Source organism: Ceratotherium simum, chromosome 7 (genome assembly GCF_057802395.1).
Source record: "Ceratotherium simum simum isolate JZ-2026a chromosome 7, ASM5780239v1, whole genome shotgun sequence".
NCBI classification, from domain to species: Eukaryota; Metazoa; Chordata; class Mammalia; order Perissodactyla; family Rhinocerotidae; genus Ceratotherium; species Ceratotherium simum.
Window position 1 is genome coordinate 47,824,657 of NC_141906.1, and position 17,293 is coordinate 47,841,949.

The following is a 17,293-nucleotide window of genomic DNA, read 5'->3' on the forward strand; positions in this document are numbered from 1 at the left end:
ATTTTTTATTTTGTTCCATTTATTTATATGTCTATCCTTTTTTTTTTAATTTTTTTATTGCAGTAACATTGGTTTATAACATTGTAAAAATTTCAGGTGTACATCATTGTACTTCTATTTCTGCATAGAATACAAGTTCACCACCAAAATACTAATTACAACCCATCACCACACACATGTACCGAATTGTGCCTTTCACCCTCCTCCCTCCCCCCTTCCCCTCTGGTAACCACCAATCCAATCTCTGTCCCTATGTGTTTGTTTATTGTTGTTATTATCTACTACTTAATGAAGGAAATCATACGGTATTTGACCTTCTCCCTCTGACTTGGCAGAGGCGCACCCCCACACACACTGCGAGTGGGAGAGCTGCTCTCTAGGCTTGAGTGGCAGCTTCGCCTCCTCCTGAATCACCACGAACAGATGGAGCCCCAGGTTAAAACGCTCAGCACAGACTCATAATCAGAAAAGAGGGGACTTGACAGCCAGCTCACAAGAGGAAGCACTACACCAAGAGTCTGAGGTTTTCAACCGGCTGTCCACCCTCTCAGTGTTTGCACTTCCTCACCTGTCAAGTGCAGGGGTGTGAGCACATGATCTCCATGCTCTCTCTCTAGTCCGTGTAGATCCCCATTTTAAAGGTTACCAACTGTGGCCTAATCACAAGTTCAGAAGCACAGTCCACACACCCAAAATATATTTTATTGAGACTGGAGCAATTTACAATAAGGTACTGATTACAGCACATTGTAAAGACTCAAGTTTCACAAATTTCACATTCACAAATACAAATCACTTTTTGCTCTGAGTCTCACAGGGAACAATGGGACGGGGGCAGACAAGGTTCTGACAGGAGACCTAGACTTAATGGCCATCAGTGGGTCCTCCCCCAGGCCTTCTCTGTGATTTGGCAGTATTTCTAGATGCCCTCAGAGAGGAGCAAAGTGAAGCTTTCCCCATGATTCTAGAACAGGACAAACTTACTGTGTTTCCTGCTGCCTGTTTTCTTTCTGGTTCATACAATTTCCATGACAGTATTAAGACGAAACCATTAGCTACTTCTCGACACCACAGAGACAACAGGCACAGACATGGGAGCCATTTGGCCTGAAAAATCCACCTGGGGATCCGTATGGACTTAGAATGCTCTCTCAGCCTCACGAAAGTCACTTTTTCACCTGCTGTTCAGAAGATGATTTTTTTAAACTTTGCATCCTGAAAATTTTCAAACACCCTCATACATAGAATAGTATAATGAACCTCTATGGTTCATTATAGGGAAGAAGATGTTGTGAACAAGTTCAGTTAATAGCCAAGAGATCAAAGTGAACCTTGGACAAGCCCCTTCTCCCCGCACCTCAGTTTTCCACTCAGCTCCATATCTGTGCTTTGCTTTCAGGATCTATCTGGTGCTAGAAAGAACCTAAAAGCAGTGTGATGGTGAAAATTGTTTAGGGCTGGTGAATTAAGCTCCATTCTGCCTGATGCATCTCTCTTCTGGGTGACACAGTGAGTCACTCAGGACCAGATGGAAGGTGATGAAAACACTCGGTCTCTGGGAATGAGATTTCTCTGGCAAGTGGAGTACTTAAGGAATATCACAATGCCATAGGTTTCTGTAGATGACGTGTGAGCCACCAGAGTTGACAGTGATGTTGACAGAATCATCTTTAGGGAACTGGCGTGAAGAAGCCTTATTATTCAGACAACACAGAGGACTGGCCTGTCTAGACAGCTTGGGAGGATGAGGTGTCCAAGCACAATTATTTCCAGCATGTTGGAAAGCCTGCTCCCTCATCTCCTGTGAAAGCAGGGCAATGTTTTACTACCTCTTGTTCTGTGAGATTGCAGGAGAGAAGGAATTATGCCTCCTGCATGAGTTTTGATCCCCGGCTCATCACGATGGGTGCCATCTGAGGAGAAGTGCTTCAGCCAGGCTCTTCCCACCACAGGCTACAAGATGAAGGCAGTCTGTTGGCTCCATGACTGTCTTCTCCTTGGGTTCCTCTCCTATCTCTTCCAACTATTCCGGAGAGGGGCTCAGAAGTTCTCCACTATGTCCCTGATTTTTGCTTATCTCTAAATGGAGAAGTGCAATTCATAATGAAATGAAAAGCACATTCACACACATGTGCACACACACACGCACACACACGCAAAGGAAAAAGTTGCAAATAAATTCACAGCATGTGAACAGAACTTATCACAAATTGGTGAGATAAAGTGGTGGTTTTTATTTTCTTCTTTGTGCTTTTCTGAATTTTCCAAGGTTTTGATAATAATTTTTCTTTGTTTTAAGGAAACCTAGTAATTCCTCTTTGTTTTAAAGAACCCAAATTGGTCCTTTCTTGTCATGTATCATGTATTGCGATTCATCGTGGTCCAATGACTTCAGAAATTGAGGCACGGAAACCTCCCTGCCAGCTCTGGCTTGCTAACCTTTCACTGGCCAGTGAACCTTTATCAAGCAGAGCTCCGTGCATCTGGGTCAGCCACGCCCAAAGCATGACTCAGGTGTCCTTTATGGATGCTCAGTGGCAGGAAGGGTTGTAAGGTGGCTGGCTGCCTGACAGCTAGAGACAGTTGACTGACTCAGCCCCCATTTGGGCTGAAGTTGTCGGGGGTTCTCTGGCTCAGAGACACGCGATGATATGCCTTGAAGTGTTTCTTAAACAGGAATTCATGAACATGTGTCGAATTGCTAGTTGCCTTTTAGTTTTCACATCAATGGGGCTAGGAGACTGGGAAGAGTTTCCTAGAAACTCAAGAGTCCTATGGCTTCTGCAGAAACTTACTTCCAGCACTGTGACGGTCATGTGTGAGAGGACAGGCTCTGACCTTAGGCCCTTTCCTAACCTCAGCTGGAGACACAGCCCTCCTCCTGCCTCTTCCCACTCTCCTCTAACTCGTTGCCACAGTGGGCTCCATGGATGAGAGGTCTGTCTTCCCGGACTGGAGTTGGGAGGAGGGCAGGAGGTTGTTGGCTAGTGGAGCCCTCCGGCCATTGCTCTTCTCTGTCCAAGCCACCCTGAAGGAAGGGACTGGGGACGGTGGTCGTTCCTCCTGAGGCTTGGATGGCCTTTGGCACATGCTCAGTAATGCCTTCAGCTCGATCCTGAAGTTTTCGTTGAGCCAGCAGTAGATGAAGGGGTTGTAGCAGGTGCTGCTCATGGCAAACCAGTGGAAGGCGAAGTAGAGGGCATTGTTGGTGCGGATGACCTTGCTGGACAGCAGGAGGACGTAGCAGTTGAGGGGGAACCAGCAGAGGGCAAAGAGGACCACCACCAGCATGAGCATCTTGATGGTCTTCTTCTTCTTGCGCCGCAGGGCCAGGTACTGCTCCGTAGTCACGTCGCCGATTGTGTTGCACAACCACAGCTTCTTGGCCACACGGGCGTAGGCCACAGAGATGATGAGGAGGGGTAGGATGTAAAGCAGGATGAAGGTGGCCAAGTCCAGGTACTTCCAGAAGAGGTCGGCTGGCTCAGGGAAGTCTGGCAGACATAGAGAGCGGACAATGTCCTCACTGGGGGCAGGAGAGACAGAGAGACAGAGAGATAAGGAAAGAGACAGACAGACAGATAGACAGAAGGAGGGTGTGCAATTAGTGTGGAAAGGCCTCATCCCAAGAAGCACTGGCCTCTCTCTCCACTGGGCTCCTGGTACGTCCGTCTGTCAGAGCACTTTTCATGCTGTAGCCTAATTATCTGATTACATTTCTGGCTTCCCCCCTAGGCTGGGAGTTCCATAGAGATAAGGAATACACCTAGATCTCTCCGTGTCTTCTTAACCTTGTATTTTTCCTAGCCCATAATAGAGATCCAATCAACATTTGTTCAATGAATGAATGAAACACAGGTCTTAGAATTAACTCATCTTGGGAGCACAGTGCATTCAGGAAATCTTGGAATTCCCCATTGTACTACTCACTCCCATTCCATAGGGGAACTGAGGATTGATGGGTCTTGACAACGTGAGCGGCTACACCTGAACTAACATACTTCAGCCACTCATATAACAAGTATTCATTTTCTTTGGAATGTACCCAGTCCTCGTCAAGCTTTTTAGGGATATCTTTGTGTGTTGGAAAACCTGGAGCTAGTGTGTTAAGAATGTGCAGATTATGACCTGCTGAATGAGGAGGCATAAGCCACCCACACGGGGTGGGCAGGTAGCTTCCTCAGTGTCAGAATTCCCACTTTGGGGAAGTAAAAACCCCAGGGCCATTTCGACTGAAGGTGCAGTTTCAACACACTCACACAAAGGAAGTAAAGTCACAAGATTTATTCCTTAGAGATCTCAGAATAGGGGCACAATGAGCCAGGGAAGGTCAGTCCTCCGTCCCAGGTCACGAGGGAGCAGGAGATAGAGAGCAGGGTAACAAGCACCTATTACTTATAAGGTAGTTGGGGCGGCAGTCACTAACTTTTCACGGGCTTAACTCTGTGTGGTCATTTTAAAAGGTGCCCCAGGAAAAGCAAGGCGGGAATCCTAAGCTCAGCTGCTTCCTCTGGGTGTGAGCAGGCTTGTCATGCTGTCACATGCCTAGGCAGCAACTCAAATGGCTGTTTTCTCATCACACCATGTGGCTTGTGGCTCTTGTTATATGTGCTAGTGGCCATCACTAGTGAAAGAAAGAGAACTCTCTTTGCTTTTGTTATCAGAAAAAAAAAATAGCCCTCCACGTCTGAAGGCAGATGGGGAGTCTGAATGCTGGGGTGTTCGGGTATGTGCTTCCTTCCAATATCCTAGAACTCAGGGAGGGAGCCTTTGTAAGTGAGTTGACGTCGGCCTTCAGAGCTTGCTCTCTGGACCCCACTGAAGTCACAGGAGTGTGGGTAAGTGGATGTTTCAGGTGGGGCAGCGCATGGCTACTGTAGGACACGTTAGCACCCCCTAGATCCCCTCAGACACCTTTTACTGGTCTGGACACCAGTCCCCCAACTCTTGCCGCCCTGCATGAGACAGCTGGCACTGTGGTCTTCTAGGTGCCTAGGACTACCCTCGGGCTGCGGAATACGCTTCCCACAGATCCACCAAGAGCCAGAAGTGGCCCAGAGATCCGTTTTCCCAGGGAGGCCTGGAATATGTAAGCCCAGCTCCCTTGCCAGAGACAGACAAAATCAGTTTGCTCCAGAGCCCCCTGTGGAGCAGGCTGCAGCTTCCCAGAAACCTTACCGTTCCCGCCTTGGTTTCTCTGTCTGCCTCCTCACTCCCTTACCCAGTATCCTGGGAGCACTTCCTTAATAGGGGTACGGGTACTTTCTTTTATCTCAGGTCTGTTTCTAAGGAACCTCACCTAAAACAACTATGAACTGACAAAAATCACTCTAAGCTCATTCATTCATTCAGTAAATACATGCTGAGGGCTTGGTATGTGGAGACAGTAAGTCAGGTGCTGGGGACACCAAGGTAGCAAAATCAGAAACCGCCCAGCTCTCCCCAACCTTACAGTCTAGCCGGGGAGAGCACCTTTAATGAACTGGTAGCACACACAAGTGTTTAAAAACAACTGAGTGCTTTGAAAGAAATTCTTATTCTGAGAGCACAAGACAAAGAAACCTGAATGGGCAGGAGGAGGAGACAGAGCATCCTGCTGCAGACACACAGATACACACGTTTGGTCTGTAGGTTGTGCAAGAGAATTTAAACATCGCCATGTTAAATAAGGCCTGGGTGATTTTGAGCCTTAGTCTTTGTGACTACATGCCCCCAGTGACAGTGACAATAGCTGATCGCTATTGCCTTGACCTTGCAGACAAACTGGACAGAGAATAAGGAGGGAGCTAAAGCTGTTGAGAAGAAAAGACAAGAAAAAGCAGAAAAAATGCAGAGGACAGGCACAGGCCTGGAAACAACAGGTTGGGAGAGAGGCAGAGAGAACGGCTTGGTATGGCAGGTACTATAACTCTGAGATTCAGAGAGGCTCAGATTTCCCTCTGTCAAGGTCCTCCCAGTCCCCAGGCTGCTCCCTCCTAGTTAATCTCACCTGTACTTGAAGGTAAATAATTTCTGGCAGATGGCATGTGGGAGTGAAAAGAACGTAGCCATGGTCCAGATGATTGCGATATAGATGACACCTTTTGTGATGGAGATCCGGGGTTTTAACGGATGCATAATGACCTGGAAAACAAGCAAACTGTGTATCATTGGCTGAAGAAGTTTGAAACAAATGAGAAATCCAGACGACGCAGCTCACTTGTCACAATTAAGCAGGTAGGTCCTATTTATAAAGTCGAGCACCCCTTACACTCATTATTGAGCCCTGAGCTGCACCAGGCAGGTGGGGGGGTTCCAGCCATGCCCCACCCCACAGCCCACCTCCAGGAGCAGAAAGAGGGTGTCGTCTGGACTCAGAGCTCCAGGCAGTTCAAATGCCTCTTGCAGGTCATTCATGGCAGAACCAGAGTGCAGTAAGAAGCCGGGAGGAGGGGAGTAGGAGGGGGTCTGCTTGTATGACACCCACAGCAAGGCTGGCAGAAGAACAAGCCACGGTCAGCCTCCACCTCGGGCAGGATCTAATCTCATCTCCCCAAGATTCTAGACTCCTTAAGTTATGAAGGGCTCCGAGAGGGTGAGACAAACATGGAGAGGAGACTCACCACTTACCATGGGAAGCTGTCATGGGGGTTCACAACACTGTTTATGAAAGCCGCTTCTAAAATTGCAATGGGGCCCAGCTTTCCCACGCCTGTAATAAAGCCAGTGTTACAGGCTTCAGGCTGAAAAGCATCTTGGAATTGCTACTGTATGTGTATGCCAATCAATTCTCCAAAAAAGTTTAAATAAAGACTTGGAAATTTAACAGCATCCTCATTTTAAGATTAGAATCACTATTTCTTGGAAAAGGCATTTTGGGACAGGTGAGTCCAAGGTCAGGGAGAGAGGTCATAAAGAGCTGCCACTTCCTCAGGATGCCATCCCAGGACACATTGGACATGCTGGCTGTGTCCTGAGGACTGGTTTTTTTCCTCCTAAATTTTTCTTCCCATTTTTTCATGGTTTTACAGGAAGAAGTGACTAAGCTTTAGAAGCTGCCCAGCACATCTCCATTCTGGACTTGGTCATCTTTGCCCCTAATACTCCTTCATTGTTCAGGTTGGTGAAGGAAGTGGAAGCCTGGGTCAGAGGCCCCACACACCACTCAAAGACTCTGCCGGCTTTGGGACAGGGCCCCATATTTGGGTATATGTCACAGTAACGCTGTGACATATGTGGGCAAGACTTAGCCCCTCTTCCTCAGACCCACCCTTGGCCCAAGGGTCAACTCTCAGTTAGCTGTCTTAAACGGAGGTAAGCATAGGCCAGGAAAAGGTAATCCAGAGTCCCTCTTGTTGAATTAGGGGAGAAGGTTAAGAAAAGGCAAGAATCATTTGTATGCAAACTTTTCACACTTTGCACCAAAGCATCTGTAATAAAAATGCCAAAATGATGGCATTTCAGGGATAAAGTGATCTCAAAGTTTGCCAAGTCCAATTCCCTACCAGATGCATCAATCTTCTCTAGAACATTCCTATCAAGTGATCATCCAGACCTTGCTTAAATATGGCTGGCGACATGTAACTCATTACCTCTCCAGGCAGCTTTGTCCACCTTCCGACTGTCTATTAGGAAATCCTTCTTCACATTGAGCTGCATCTGTGAATCTGCATCTTTGAAGCCTCCTATCCCTGGTCTTTGTTGCACCTTTTGGAGCTACTCAGAATAAATTCTCTCTCTCTTTGTCCTGGTGTCCTTATGACACTGGTCTTGTAGGCGCCCTCGAGTCTTCTCAGAGCAGGTGGTATAGTGATCAGAGCATGGGCTTGGAGCCAGACAGACCTTGGTCCTAATGCTACCTTCATCACTCACCAGGCATGTGATCTTGGGAAAGCTACATATGCACTTTTCTGAGCTTCCATCCCTTGACTCAGCATAGAAGTATATATACAACACGGGTTCATTGAGCTAGCATGCACAAGGTGCCTGCCATGCAACGGTCCTCCTCCAGGAAGGGCTCCCTCAGGTCCCCTTCGGTTCCCTTCCCCATACCCACCCATGTGCGTCCAGTGGAGCAGTACAGTGAGTGGGGCCTTCCTGCCCCTCCATGCAGCCTGTTCCTGCCGCCTGGACACCCTCACTTGTCTTCCTCCTCAACAGCTTGGGCCACGAAATATCCATCACCCAGTCTGGAGCCTTGTCTCTGACCTGCAATTATTTGCCACTCTCTTTTCATCTGTGATTTTCCAGGTTTGCTTTTTCTGCTCCCAAAACAAGCTCATTACTTTTTGAGACACAAAATGCTGGCAGCGAGTCTTTGTCAGAACAACAAACTGTGAATAATTTTTTGCAGCACCTAGCACAAAGGGTATAATATGCCTCATCTAAGTGGTCATATTGGCCAATGAGAAGACAAACACCCTCATTGGAAAATGGGCTAAAACATTGTCTTGAGAGCTTCTGCAGCCCCCTGGAAAGCAAAGCCAGAGAGGAAAAGACAGGGTGTTGGGGGTAGGTGGCCTCACCTGGTGGCGGTCCACGGCAATGGCCGTCAGCGTCAGCGCTGAGACGTGCAGTGAGCAGTACTGGGCGAAGCGGCTGATGTGGCACATGCCTTTCCCGAAGACCCACGTGCTGTTCACAAAGCGGACCTGGAGACGAGCCCACAGAGGTCAGGAGACAGACGGGCTTTGACCCCGACACCTACCCTCTGTGGCCTCCCACTAGCGTCCCTCAGGAGGCCTCTTCCAGCTCCTCCCTTCTTCCACTCTACACTGCTGAATTGTGGTCACACCTGATTTTCTCCAGCAGGACTCATTCTCGATCATTCAGTTCAACAAATCCTAATCATGATGCTGGGGCCAGGCTCTGTTAGGTGCCAGGAGGGTGTGGGAAGGATGTGGGCTTTGCAGTTGGACTTCCCAGCTCTAATAGTTTCTAGCTGTGTGACGTTGGACAAGGTACGTAACCTCTCTGAACCTCACTTTCCTCATTTGCAAAAAAAGGCTTAAAAATCTCTACCTTGTAGGCTTATTGTAAGGATTAAGTTTTCTAAAAGTCTATAAGGGAGGAGCACAATGTCTGGCAGATTGCCAGAAAGATATTATTTGAAATAAATAGTAGCTATTTTTATGGTAATAATAAAATTCATTGTCCCATATGAGTTCAGACTAATGGGGGAGACACATCTGAAAATTCACAACATAACATGTGGGCTGTGCTCTTGAATGCTGGCTGAGCAGGCCTTGCAACACATCGTTTGGGAAGGAGACCCAGGGGCCTGGAAAGGTGTGGGTGGGGCAGGGTGGCAGGGTAGGGAGAGAAGACAATCTCCCAGGACAGTGTGGGGCCCTAGAAGCAGGCCTAGGCCTCATCCCACATCATCCGTGGCTATTTGCTCACTCAGTGCTTGAGCAGCTCCTGTGAGTAATGTCCCAAGTCGGAGAGAGATTGAACATCGATTCTGATCAAGGAGCTTCCAGTCCAGGCAGAGGAGGACTCAGGTATGCAAGACAGGAAGTATTCGATGCCCTACAGAAGGCCCAAATGAAGGGCACTGAGGCCACCAAGTGTGGTGGGTGTGAGCTTAGGCAGAGAGAGAGATGATAGAAAAAGAAACAGAGCAGGCAGCCCTACAGAAAGAGTATCATGTAGTGGTTCACATCAGAGTATTTGCCACTTACAGCTGTCACCTTGGGTAAGGCTCTTAGGCTCTATAAGCCTCACTTTCCTCATCTGTAAAATGGAGCCAACCCTGTTCACGTGGTTGTTATGAAAATCGAATGAGAGATAACATATGTGCAGTAGGTACAACAATGCCTATTAGAAAGCAAGTACTTAACACTACTAACTGCCATTATTATAACACATGAAACATTTGAGATGAGCTTTAGAGAACAGGTAGGATTTGTACAGGTGGAGATAACAAAAAGCTTGGCACTCGGTCAGAAATCCCAGGACCTGTTTGGGGAATAAGGAGTGGAATGGTTTGGCTGGAGTGTGTGGAAGAGAATCATGAGGGACAAGTCTGGCCAGACCATGAAACTAGGACAGCAGACAATGGACTTGACTCTCTATGGGGTAGGCACGCAGGAGCCATACAAGGCTTTTGAGCAGTCCAGTTAACATTATAGAGTAATGTCTGGTAACATTATACAGCTAGAAATCTTCAGCTATTCCTACTTCTCATCTCCCACATTCAATGAATTACCAAAGCCAATCAGCTCTATCTCTAAATGGTTTTCAAATCCATTTCCTCCTCTTCAGTCCCAAGGCCATGGCCCTAGTGGAGTCCTCCATCATCTCACACCTGGACCACTACAGCCTCCTAAAAGCTTTCCTCGTCCTCCAGTCTTGTCCATTTGTAATTCAGCCTTCACAGTGCTGACAGTATTTTTCTTAACGCCAAATCAGGTTGTTGTCACCTTTCTGCTTAGAATCATCATGACCCTCAGGACAGAGCCAAGTGCCTTAGGAGTATCCAGGCCCGTTCACAACCTGGCCCCAGCCTTCCTTTCTGGCCCACCTCGGCTTCTCCCTCCCCTGCCCGCTCCCTAACTGTGCTTCCTGCCTCTGCTGCTCCAGCTAAATTTTGCCACCCAACGTTCTCCCAACACGTCCTGAATTTTGATGCCCTGCCTTTGTTTTCCCAGGTCCTTCTGTCTGCATCGAGTGTTCATCTTGACCTGGGAAATTCCTACTCATCCAGGCCCCTTTGAAATGTCATGTTTTTTGTGCAGTCTCCTTTGACCCTCTCGTGGAACTCTGGCAGGTCAGAATGAATGACTCCTCCTCCACCACACTCTGTGTATGTCTCTGCTATGGGAATTGTAAGTAATCGCTTTTCTCTCAATGACCAGAGCTGGACTTTGGGCTGATTGTTGTGTGTAAAGCAGACAGGAAGGGAGACCAGGGAAGAAGGACATTGTCACCAGCCAGCCCGGATGCAGGACTCCTTTCCCAGTCGGGAAGCTTGGCTGAAGGCTTGGAAGACAGCCCCCACCCTCCGCAACCCTTTCACTCTCCCCGGTCGCCAGCACCTTGTAAGCTCTGACAGGAGTTTGGATTGGGGCAGTTACATGGGTCAGGTTCAAGGCCAAGCTGCTTTGGATCATCTTGGAAGGGGTGCTAGGTTCTCAGGACCTTGACATCCCCTCTCTCACAGGAGATTCTCCGGGGCAGGAGTTGTCAGCTCTCACTGCAGCCTGGCAAGGGGTCCATGGCCTCTCTCCGCACACCCCTTGTGTCTGCTGCAGATCTAATTGTGCATCCTGCTCTGGGCAGCAGCACAAGGGCCATGCCCTGGGGCCCTCCAGGACCCATCGTGGGTGGCCCAGCCCAACCCCAACATTGCAGACTGTCAGGTCAGAAACCAAGGGGGAAGCCAAGGAGAGCCAAAGATGCACTCTTTTGCACTTCAAGGCAGCAGGAGGCAGGGGTATAGGCAGGGGTATAGGGAATAGAGGGGGTATTTGGAAGTCCCTGTGTCCTTGGCTAGTACCCAGAGGATCCCGAGTGGCCAAGAATCAGTTAAACATAGGCTAGAGAGAGAGCAGGAAAAGTCCAGTTTGGAGTAATGGAAGCTTAGCATGGTCCAAGAGTGCCCCCACTTCCTCTCGCTTGGACGGCTTAGTGGACATACCTCTGGACTTCAGTCTGGGGAAGTAATTCTCATCCTGGCTCTGCCAATTACTAGCCAAGTGACCTTGGACAAGGGATTGAACCTCTGTGCCTTAGTTTCCTCATCTGCAAAATGTGAGTAATGTTCTCATAAGTGAGGACAAGAGAGAGAATGTATTTTTAAAATATAAGGTTTGGAAGGACGTTCACACAAGTGAATGGACTTGTGGGGGTTTGCCCTGTTCTTTTTTGCTTGTCTCTTATTTCTGGCTGAGTGTGTGTGTGCGAAAGAGAGACAGAGAAAGAGAGAGACACAGAGAGAGAGAGACAAACAGATGCTGCTTTGGTAATAACTGAAATAACAATAAGGCTATTCCATACATTGAAAAAATGTAACTCATGCTACAGAAACATAAGGTATAACTGTCATTATGATTGCTCAGTCATAGCCCTCACAGTCCCAAATCATCTATGAGCACCACACTCCCAAGTCACAGAGGGACAGAAATGACACCACTAATGCTGGGCAGTCAGGGCTTGGGGAGGAGGCTCATCGCCTGCCCCTGGGGCCCAAGCCCACCTCACCCTCATCTCTTCCCCAGCACAGACCTCATACACAGCCTCATTGTCAAACCACAGAAGAGAAATGCAATTTAAATAAGTGGTCTAGGAAAATGCACTTAAGCTTCCATTAACAATTAGCAATTGTTTGGTATTTCAGCTGCGGCACAAAACAGCCTCCCATGGCGGGGGGGTGGGGGGGGGGGGGGGTGGGATTTAATAGGCTGTACTTCAGGGGACGGGGGGGTGACCTAACAATCTCTGCAACATTTCAAGAGACTTCAATTTAATGCTTGATTATCAGACAGGCCCATGCTCAGTGACATTAAACAGAAAATGGTCACTCGTTCACAGCTGGTTGCAGACACACAATCACTGACCCCAATGCCACCAGCTGCAGAAGCTCTGGCTTAGAAGGTGATGAGAGAGAGTGAGAGAACAAACAAAACCACAGAGAGATGGACAAGAAAGAGTCAGAGGGACAGAGGAGGAGAGAGACGAGGCAGACAGAGACACAGACAGACAGAGTCACAGAGGAAAAAAGATGAAGACACAGAGAGAGAGCAACAGAGGAGAGAAAGACTTCAGAGAGAGAGAGAGAGAGGGACTGAGGGAGGGAGAGAGAGAGGGAGAGAGAGACACAGAGTCACAGAAAGGAAAAAAGATGAAGACACAGAGAGATAGCGACAGAGGAGAGAGAGAAAGACTTCCGAGAGAGAGAGACAGACAGACAGACAGACAGGTAGGCAGAAAGACAAACAGAATGACAGAAAGACAGAGACTGACAGAAAAAGTCTGAGACAGAAAAACAGAGAAGAGAGTTGAGAGATGAGAAACTAGAGCTGAGAAGGCAAGAGAGAAAAAAGACTAAGAAAGATGAAGACAGGCAGAAGAGGGAGACAGAGACAGACAGAAATAAGGAGGAAGAGAAATCCGAGTGCAGAGAGAGATGACTGAGAGAGGGGAGAGAATTGAGATGAGAAAAAGCTGAGAGCGAGGCTGAGAAAGGCAGAGGCGGGAGCCAGCCCTCCCTCCCGCCTTACCAAAGTGAAGGGGGTGTTGAGGAGAGTGATCATTATGTCGGCCACCGCCAGGTTGACGATGAAGAGGCTGGTGGCCGAGTGCATTCGCTGGTTCTTGAAGATGACATGACAGACCAGGACGTTGCCAAAGAGCGAGAAGATGATGATGAAGGAGTAAGCCACGATGAGCAGGGCTTTCACCGTGGGGTTCTGGGACTCGGCCCCGTAGCGCCTCCGGCCCACAAAGTTCTGCCAGTCGGAGAAGGTGTAGTTGTTCCAGGAGAAGAAGTGCGAGGTGTTGGGCACGGCCACAGCCGCCTCCAGGACCTGCTCGTCCGCCCTGCCCTCGGGGCGCTCGGTGGCTCGCACCAACGGGAGGAGGAAGAGCAGCACGAAGTGAAGGACCATTTTGCAGAGCCACTGCGCCCGGGACTGTGCAGTCCGGACGTCCCCGCCGGGCCGCGCGCAGTCGGGCGCGAGGAGAGGAGCGCGCGGGGCTGTCCGGGGAGGGAGCCCTGGGCCTCCCAGCCCCTGGCCCGGCGCCCGCTCGCCGCCTGCCTGCAGCCCTCGATCGGCGCGCTCCGGGCTGGTATCCGCACTTTTATGTCTCTGCTACCCCCGGGCTGCGAGCGACCGCCTCTGCCTATTGGGCAGCGCAGCGTCTCTGGCGGCGACAGTGACGCGCTCCCGCTCTGCAAGCTTCGCGGCTGCTCCCCCACCCCCAGCCCGCTCCCACTCCAGAAATAAAACTCTGGGGGGCGTCAAGGGCTGTTTCTCTAAAGCACTTGATTTCTGCTTAAGCCTCATTATTGCAAAGGGAGCAGGCAGGCAGGCGCCCTCGGGGGTGAGTTGGAATGTGTGGGGGCATACTGCAAAGACTGGGTCTGCCTGCTCCAGGGCGGCTCCCTGGTCAGCCACAGAGATAAATTCCACTTGTTTCCGTGTGAGCTTCAGCCCTGCCACAGTTGCATTACTGAGGTGGATCACCGAGTCCTGATGGTTCCAGGAACAAGGTGAACAATGCAATAGATGCTAGTTTCTCCAAGCCTCTTTAGTGACCAGACTTCAGACCTGCCTAAGGGCTTCCTAGGTTGCGTTTCCTGCCATTTATTAAGAATGTGGGAGGCTTTGTTTTGCAAGGAAACTCTTCAAAGCAGGAAACTCTTCTGATAGGATCAAAGAATCAAAGGAGATAAGTAGCCATGTGCCCACTTCTTGGGTAGTGGAGTTTTCTGCCATGGAAGTTTTTGAAGCTGTAGTAAGGGATATTTACTACAGCTTCAAAACATGTTAGCACCCATGTCGTTTTTTCTTCCTCGCCTGCTCTTCCGGGAAATCTTGATATCTTGCTCACCTGTTTTCACTCCCACTGTGAAGTCTCTCCCACTCACCCCTGCCCAGCCGCCCACTGACCTGATCCTGTTGAATCAGGGTCAGATCCCAGCTTTGTCACTTCCTAGCTGTGAAATCCTGGGCAAGTTATTTAACTTTTCTGGCCTTGGTGAAAAGCTTTCCTTTTCCTATATACAGGGTGTTCAGGGACCCCTGTATGGATCTCCCACTACACTGCTCTCTGATGCTAGAGATTCAATAATTGGCTGACTACTTGTAAAGGCCTCATCACCCCGTTCTAATGGCAAACTCCATGTAGACTCTTTCTATTGTCATCTCATCCTGGTGAGCAGTGCCCTTGGGCTGGGGTTCTGTCAAATGACTCAAACCCAGGTACCTTCTGAAGTGTCTACTCAGCCTGAGGGAAAGCCTGCACCTTTGTTCCATCCAAACCCAGGAGAATAGGCCCCTCCCACCAAAGTCCTCTTTTCTCCCTGGGCCAGGAGGCAAAGCCCAGCCACCTCTCACTCTAGAACTTTTCTAGGAAAGTTAGACATCAGCTTCTATACCTCCTTGAGCTCCAGGGACACAGGTCAAGCTTTCCTATTAATAAGGAATTCGAAAATGGTTTGATAAGTGTCACCATAGTAAAATACAAGGTGCATTTATTCAAGTGGAAGGGAGTCGGGGAAGTGTTCCCAGAGGAAGTGACACTTCAGCTCAGTCTTAAAGGACCAGTAAGAGACAGTTAGGTCATGGAGGAAGAGGCAGAGGGAAGAAGATGGAGTGTGGGAGATCAAAATTGGCCACCCTGAAATATATCTCTTTACCTTGATTATTTTCTCTGATGGACATTTGACCTCCTCCAAACTGCCTAAAGAATTTAATATAGAAGACCTGTTCCAGGAAGGAGTTACTATCATATGATGTCTGTAATATAATGCAAAATAGATCTTACAATAGGAAAGGCACAAGCAAGCCCATCTTATCAAAAATTCTCTCTCCCAGGCCACATTCTCTAGGTGGCCCTGCAAAGAGTTGCCAGACAAACATTTACATTTATAAGGGAAATCTCCATTTGTAAAGGTATCTCCCTCTCTGGGGGGAGGGGGGTTGGCCTCTCTAGAAACTTATCAGTGTGGAGGATAAGGCCTTAAATCTACATACCCTTGATTACTGTGATTTCCATCTCCCTCCCCACCCCCAACATCCTCCTTTGTCTTTAGCTGAAGATGGTATTAAAGATGAGAATCTCTGCCATTGTGTTGAGAAAATGCAGTTTCCCTGGTTTCTCCCATGTATACACGTTATTAAACTTGGTACTATTTTCTCCTGCTAACCTGTCTTTTAATTATTTGGCCAACCATAAGAACCTTAAGGGAAAGGGCAGAGGGGGATTCTCCCTCTTCCCTGATAGGAGTATTCCATAAGGAAGGAATCATGGTACATGCAAAGCCATAGAGGTGGGTGTGAGTACAGCACATTCAACAAACTCAGGAGTGTAAAGAGCTAGTGTGTCTTATGCAAGGAGATGAGTGGAGAGAGAGGCCTGGAAAGGTAGACAGAGAATAACAGGAATTCACATAGGGCTGTAAGTAGAGACTGACAAGATCAGATTTGCATTTTAGAAAGAACACTCTAGCAACTGGAGAATAGAGGGGCTGTGGTTTGAGGCAGGAGGTTTGAAGGCTGTTCAAGTGATTCAGGAACAGAAGTGAGACGTGAATCAAGGTGCTGGCAAGGGGAGGAGCAAGTCTGACAAAGATTGGAGGGAGGACTCGGGGATGATTACCAAGTTTTCAGTTTGTTTGAAGTCAAACACAAAAAACACAAAAGATCCTCCTTTGACCTCAACCCGTCCTAGAGCTTTTAGCCTACTTTTCTCCATTATTTTATCCACAAGTTCAAAGAAGTCGACTCTTGTCTCCAATTTTTCGCCTCGCATTCACTCTTCAAGCAATTATTTCTGAAAGAGAGGATGGCAAGCTTATGTCCTTCAGTTCTGCTGATGGGCCTGGCAGGTCCACAGAATTATGTGGTTGGAATAGAGGATTATGTGACTGATCCTAGGAGAAGGGACAGGGGTGCCAGGCAGATGAAATCATAGGTATTTAACTACAGGAAAGTAACCAAGAGACTGCCTGTAAACATGTAACTCAAGAGCTGGGGTGGACTTGATGCTCCATCAAGATGACTTGGTGCCATCTCAGGGAGGCAAGGCTCAAATGTGATGGTAATTTAGAAAACAGAGTTCTGGTTCATCGCATTGTGCCTAGTGTTGAGAAAGAACGTATGGGCAGAAGAGGGCTAGTTAGCATCAAGCACAGAGAAGGAAGTCAAAGGTAGGTATGCAATGCCCTTCCAAGCAGTCTTCCAGGAACCCTGCTTGGTGCTCTATGACAGGAACACTCTTAATCTGGACCACTTAACTACTGTTGGGGAAGAGGGAGAATCCCCCTCCGCCCTTTCCCTCAAGGTTCTTATGGCTGGCCTAATAATTAAAAGACAGGTTAGCAGGAGAAAATAATACCAAGTTTAATAACATGTATACATGGGAGAAACCAGGGAAACTGAGTTTCTCAACAAAATGGCAGAGGTTCTCATCTTAAATACTATCTTCAGCTAAAGACAAAGGAGGATGTTGGGGGTGGGGGGAGTCAGTTATGGGAGATCACCAGAAAAGCACAGTAAACAAGAGTATGCAGATTTAAGTCCTCTCCTTCCGTACTGAAAAAGAGTTTCCAGAGATAAGATCATCTTCCCCTCTTCCCAGTACACAG

At 48.4% G+C, this 17,293-nt stretch overlaps 1 protein-coding gene across 1 annotated transcript; it reads right to left on the bottom strand.

Annotated features, from left to right (window-relative positions):
* Positions 1-636: 636 nt before the first annotated feature.
* On the bottom strand, positions 637-13,722 carry GPR83 (G protein-coupled receptor 83). Its single transcript, XM_004427437.3, has 4 exons — positions 13,203-13,722; positions 8,505-8,630; positions 5,990-6,123; positions 637-3,526 (listed from the first exon to the last, which is right to left on the bottom strand). Exons 1-4 carry the CDS (start codon positions 13,587-13,589, stop codon positions 2,902-2,904), a joined length of 1,272 nt encoding a protein of 423 aa, XP_004427494.1. The 5' UTR covers positions 13,590-13,722; the 3' UTR covers positions 637-2,901.
* Positions 13,723-17,293: the final 3,571 nt, after the last annotated feature.

Coding starts and splice junctions, on each gene's coding strand:
- GPR83 (XM_004427437.3), bottom strand. CDS start 13,589: ATGGTCCTTCACTTCGTGCTGCTCTTCCTCCTCCCGTTGGTGCGAGCC. Junction 8,631..13,202: donor TCAACACCCCCTTCACTTTG/GTAAGGCGGGAG, acceptor GCTCGTCTCCAG/GTCCGCTTTGTGAACAGCAC. Junction 3,527..5,989: donor TTATTTACCTTCAAGTACAG/GTGAGATTAACT, acceptor TCCTGCCCCCAG/TGAGGACATTGTCCGCTCTC.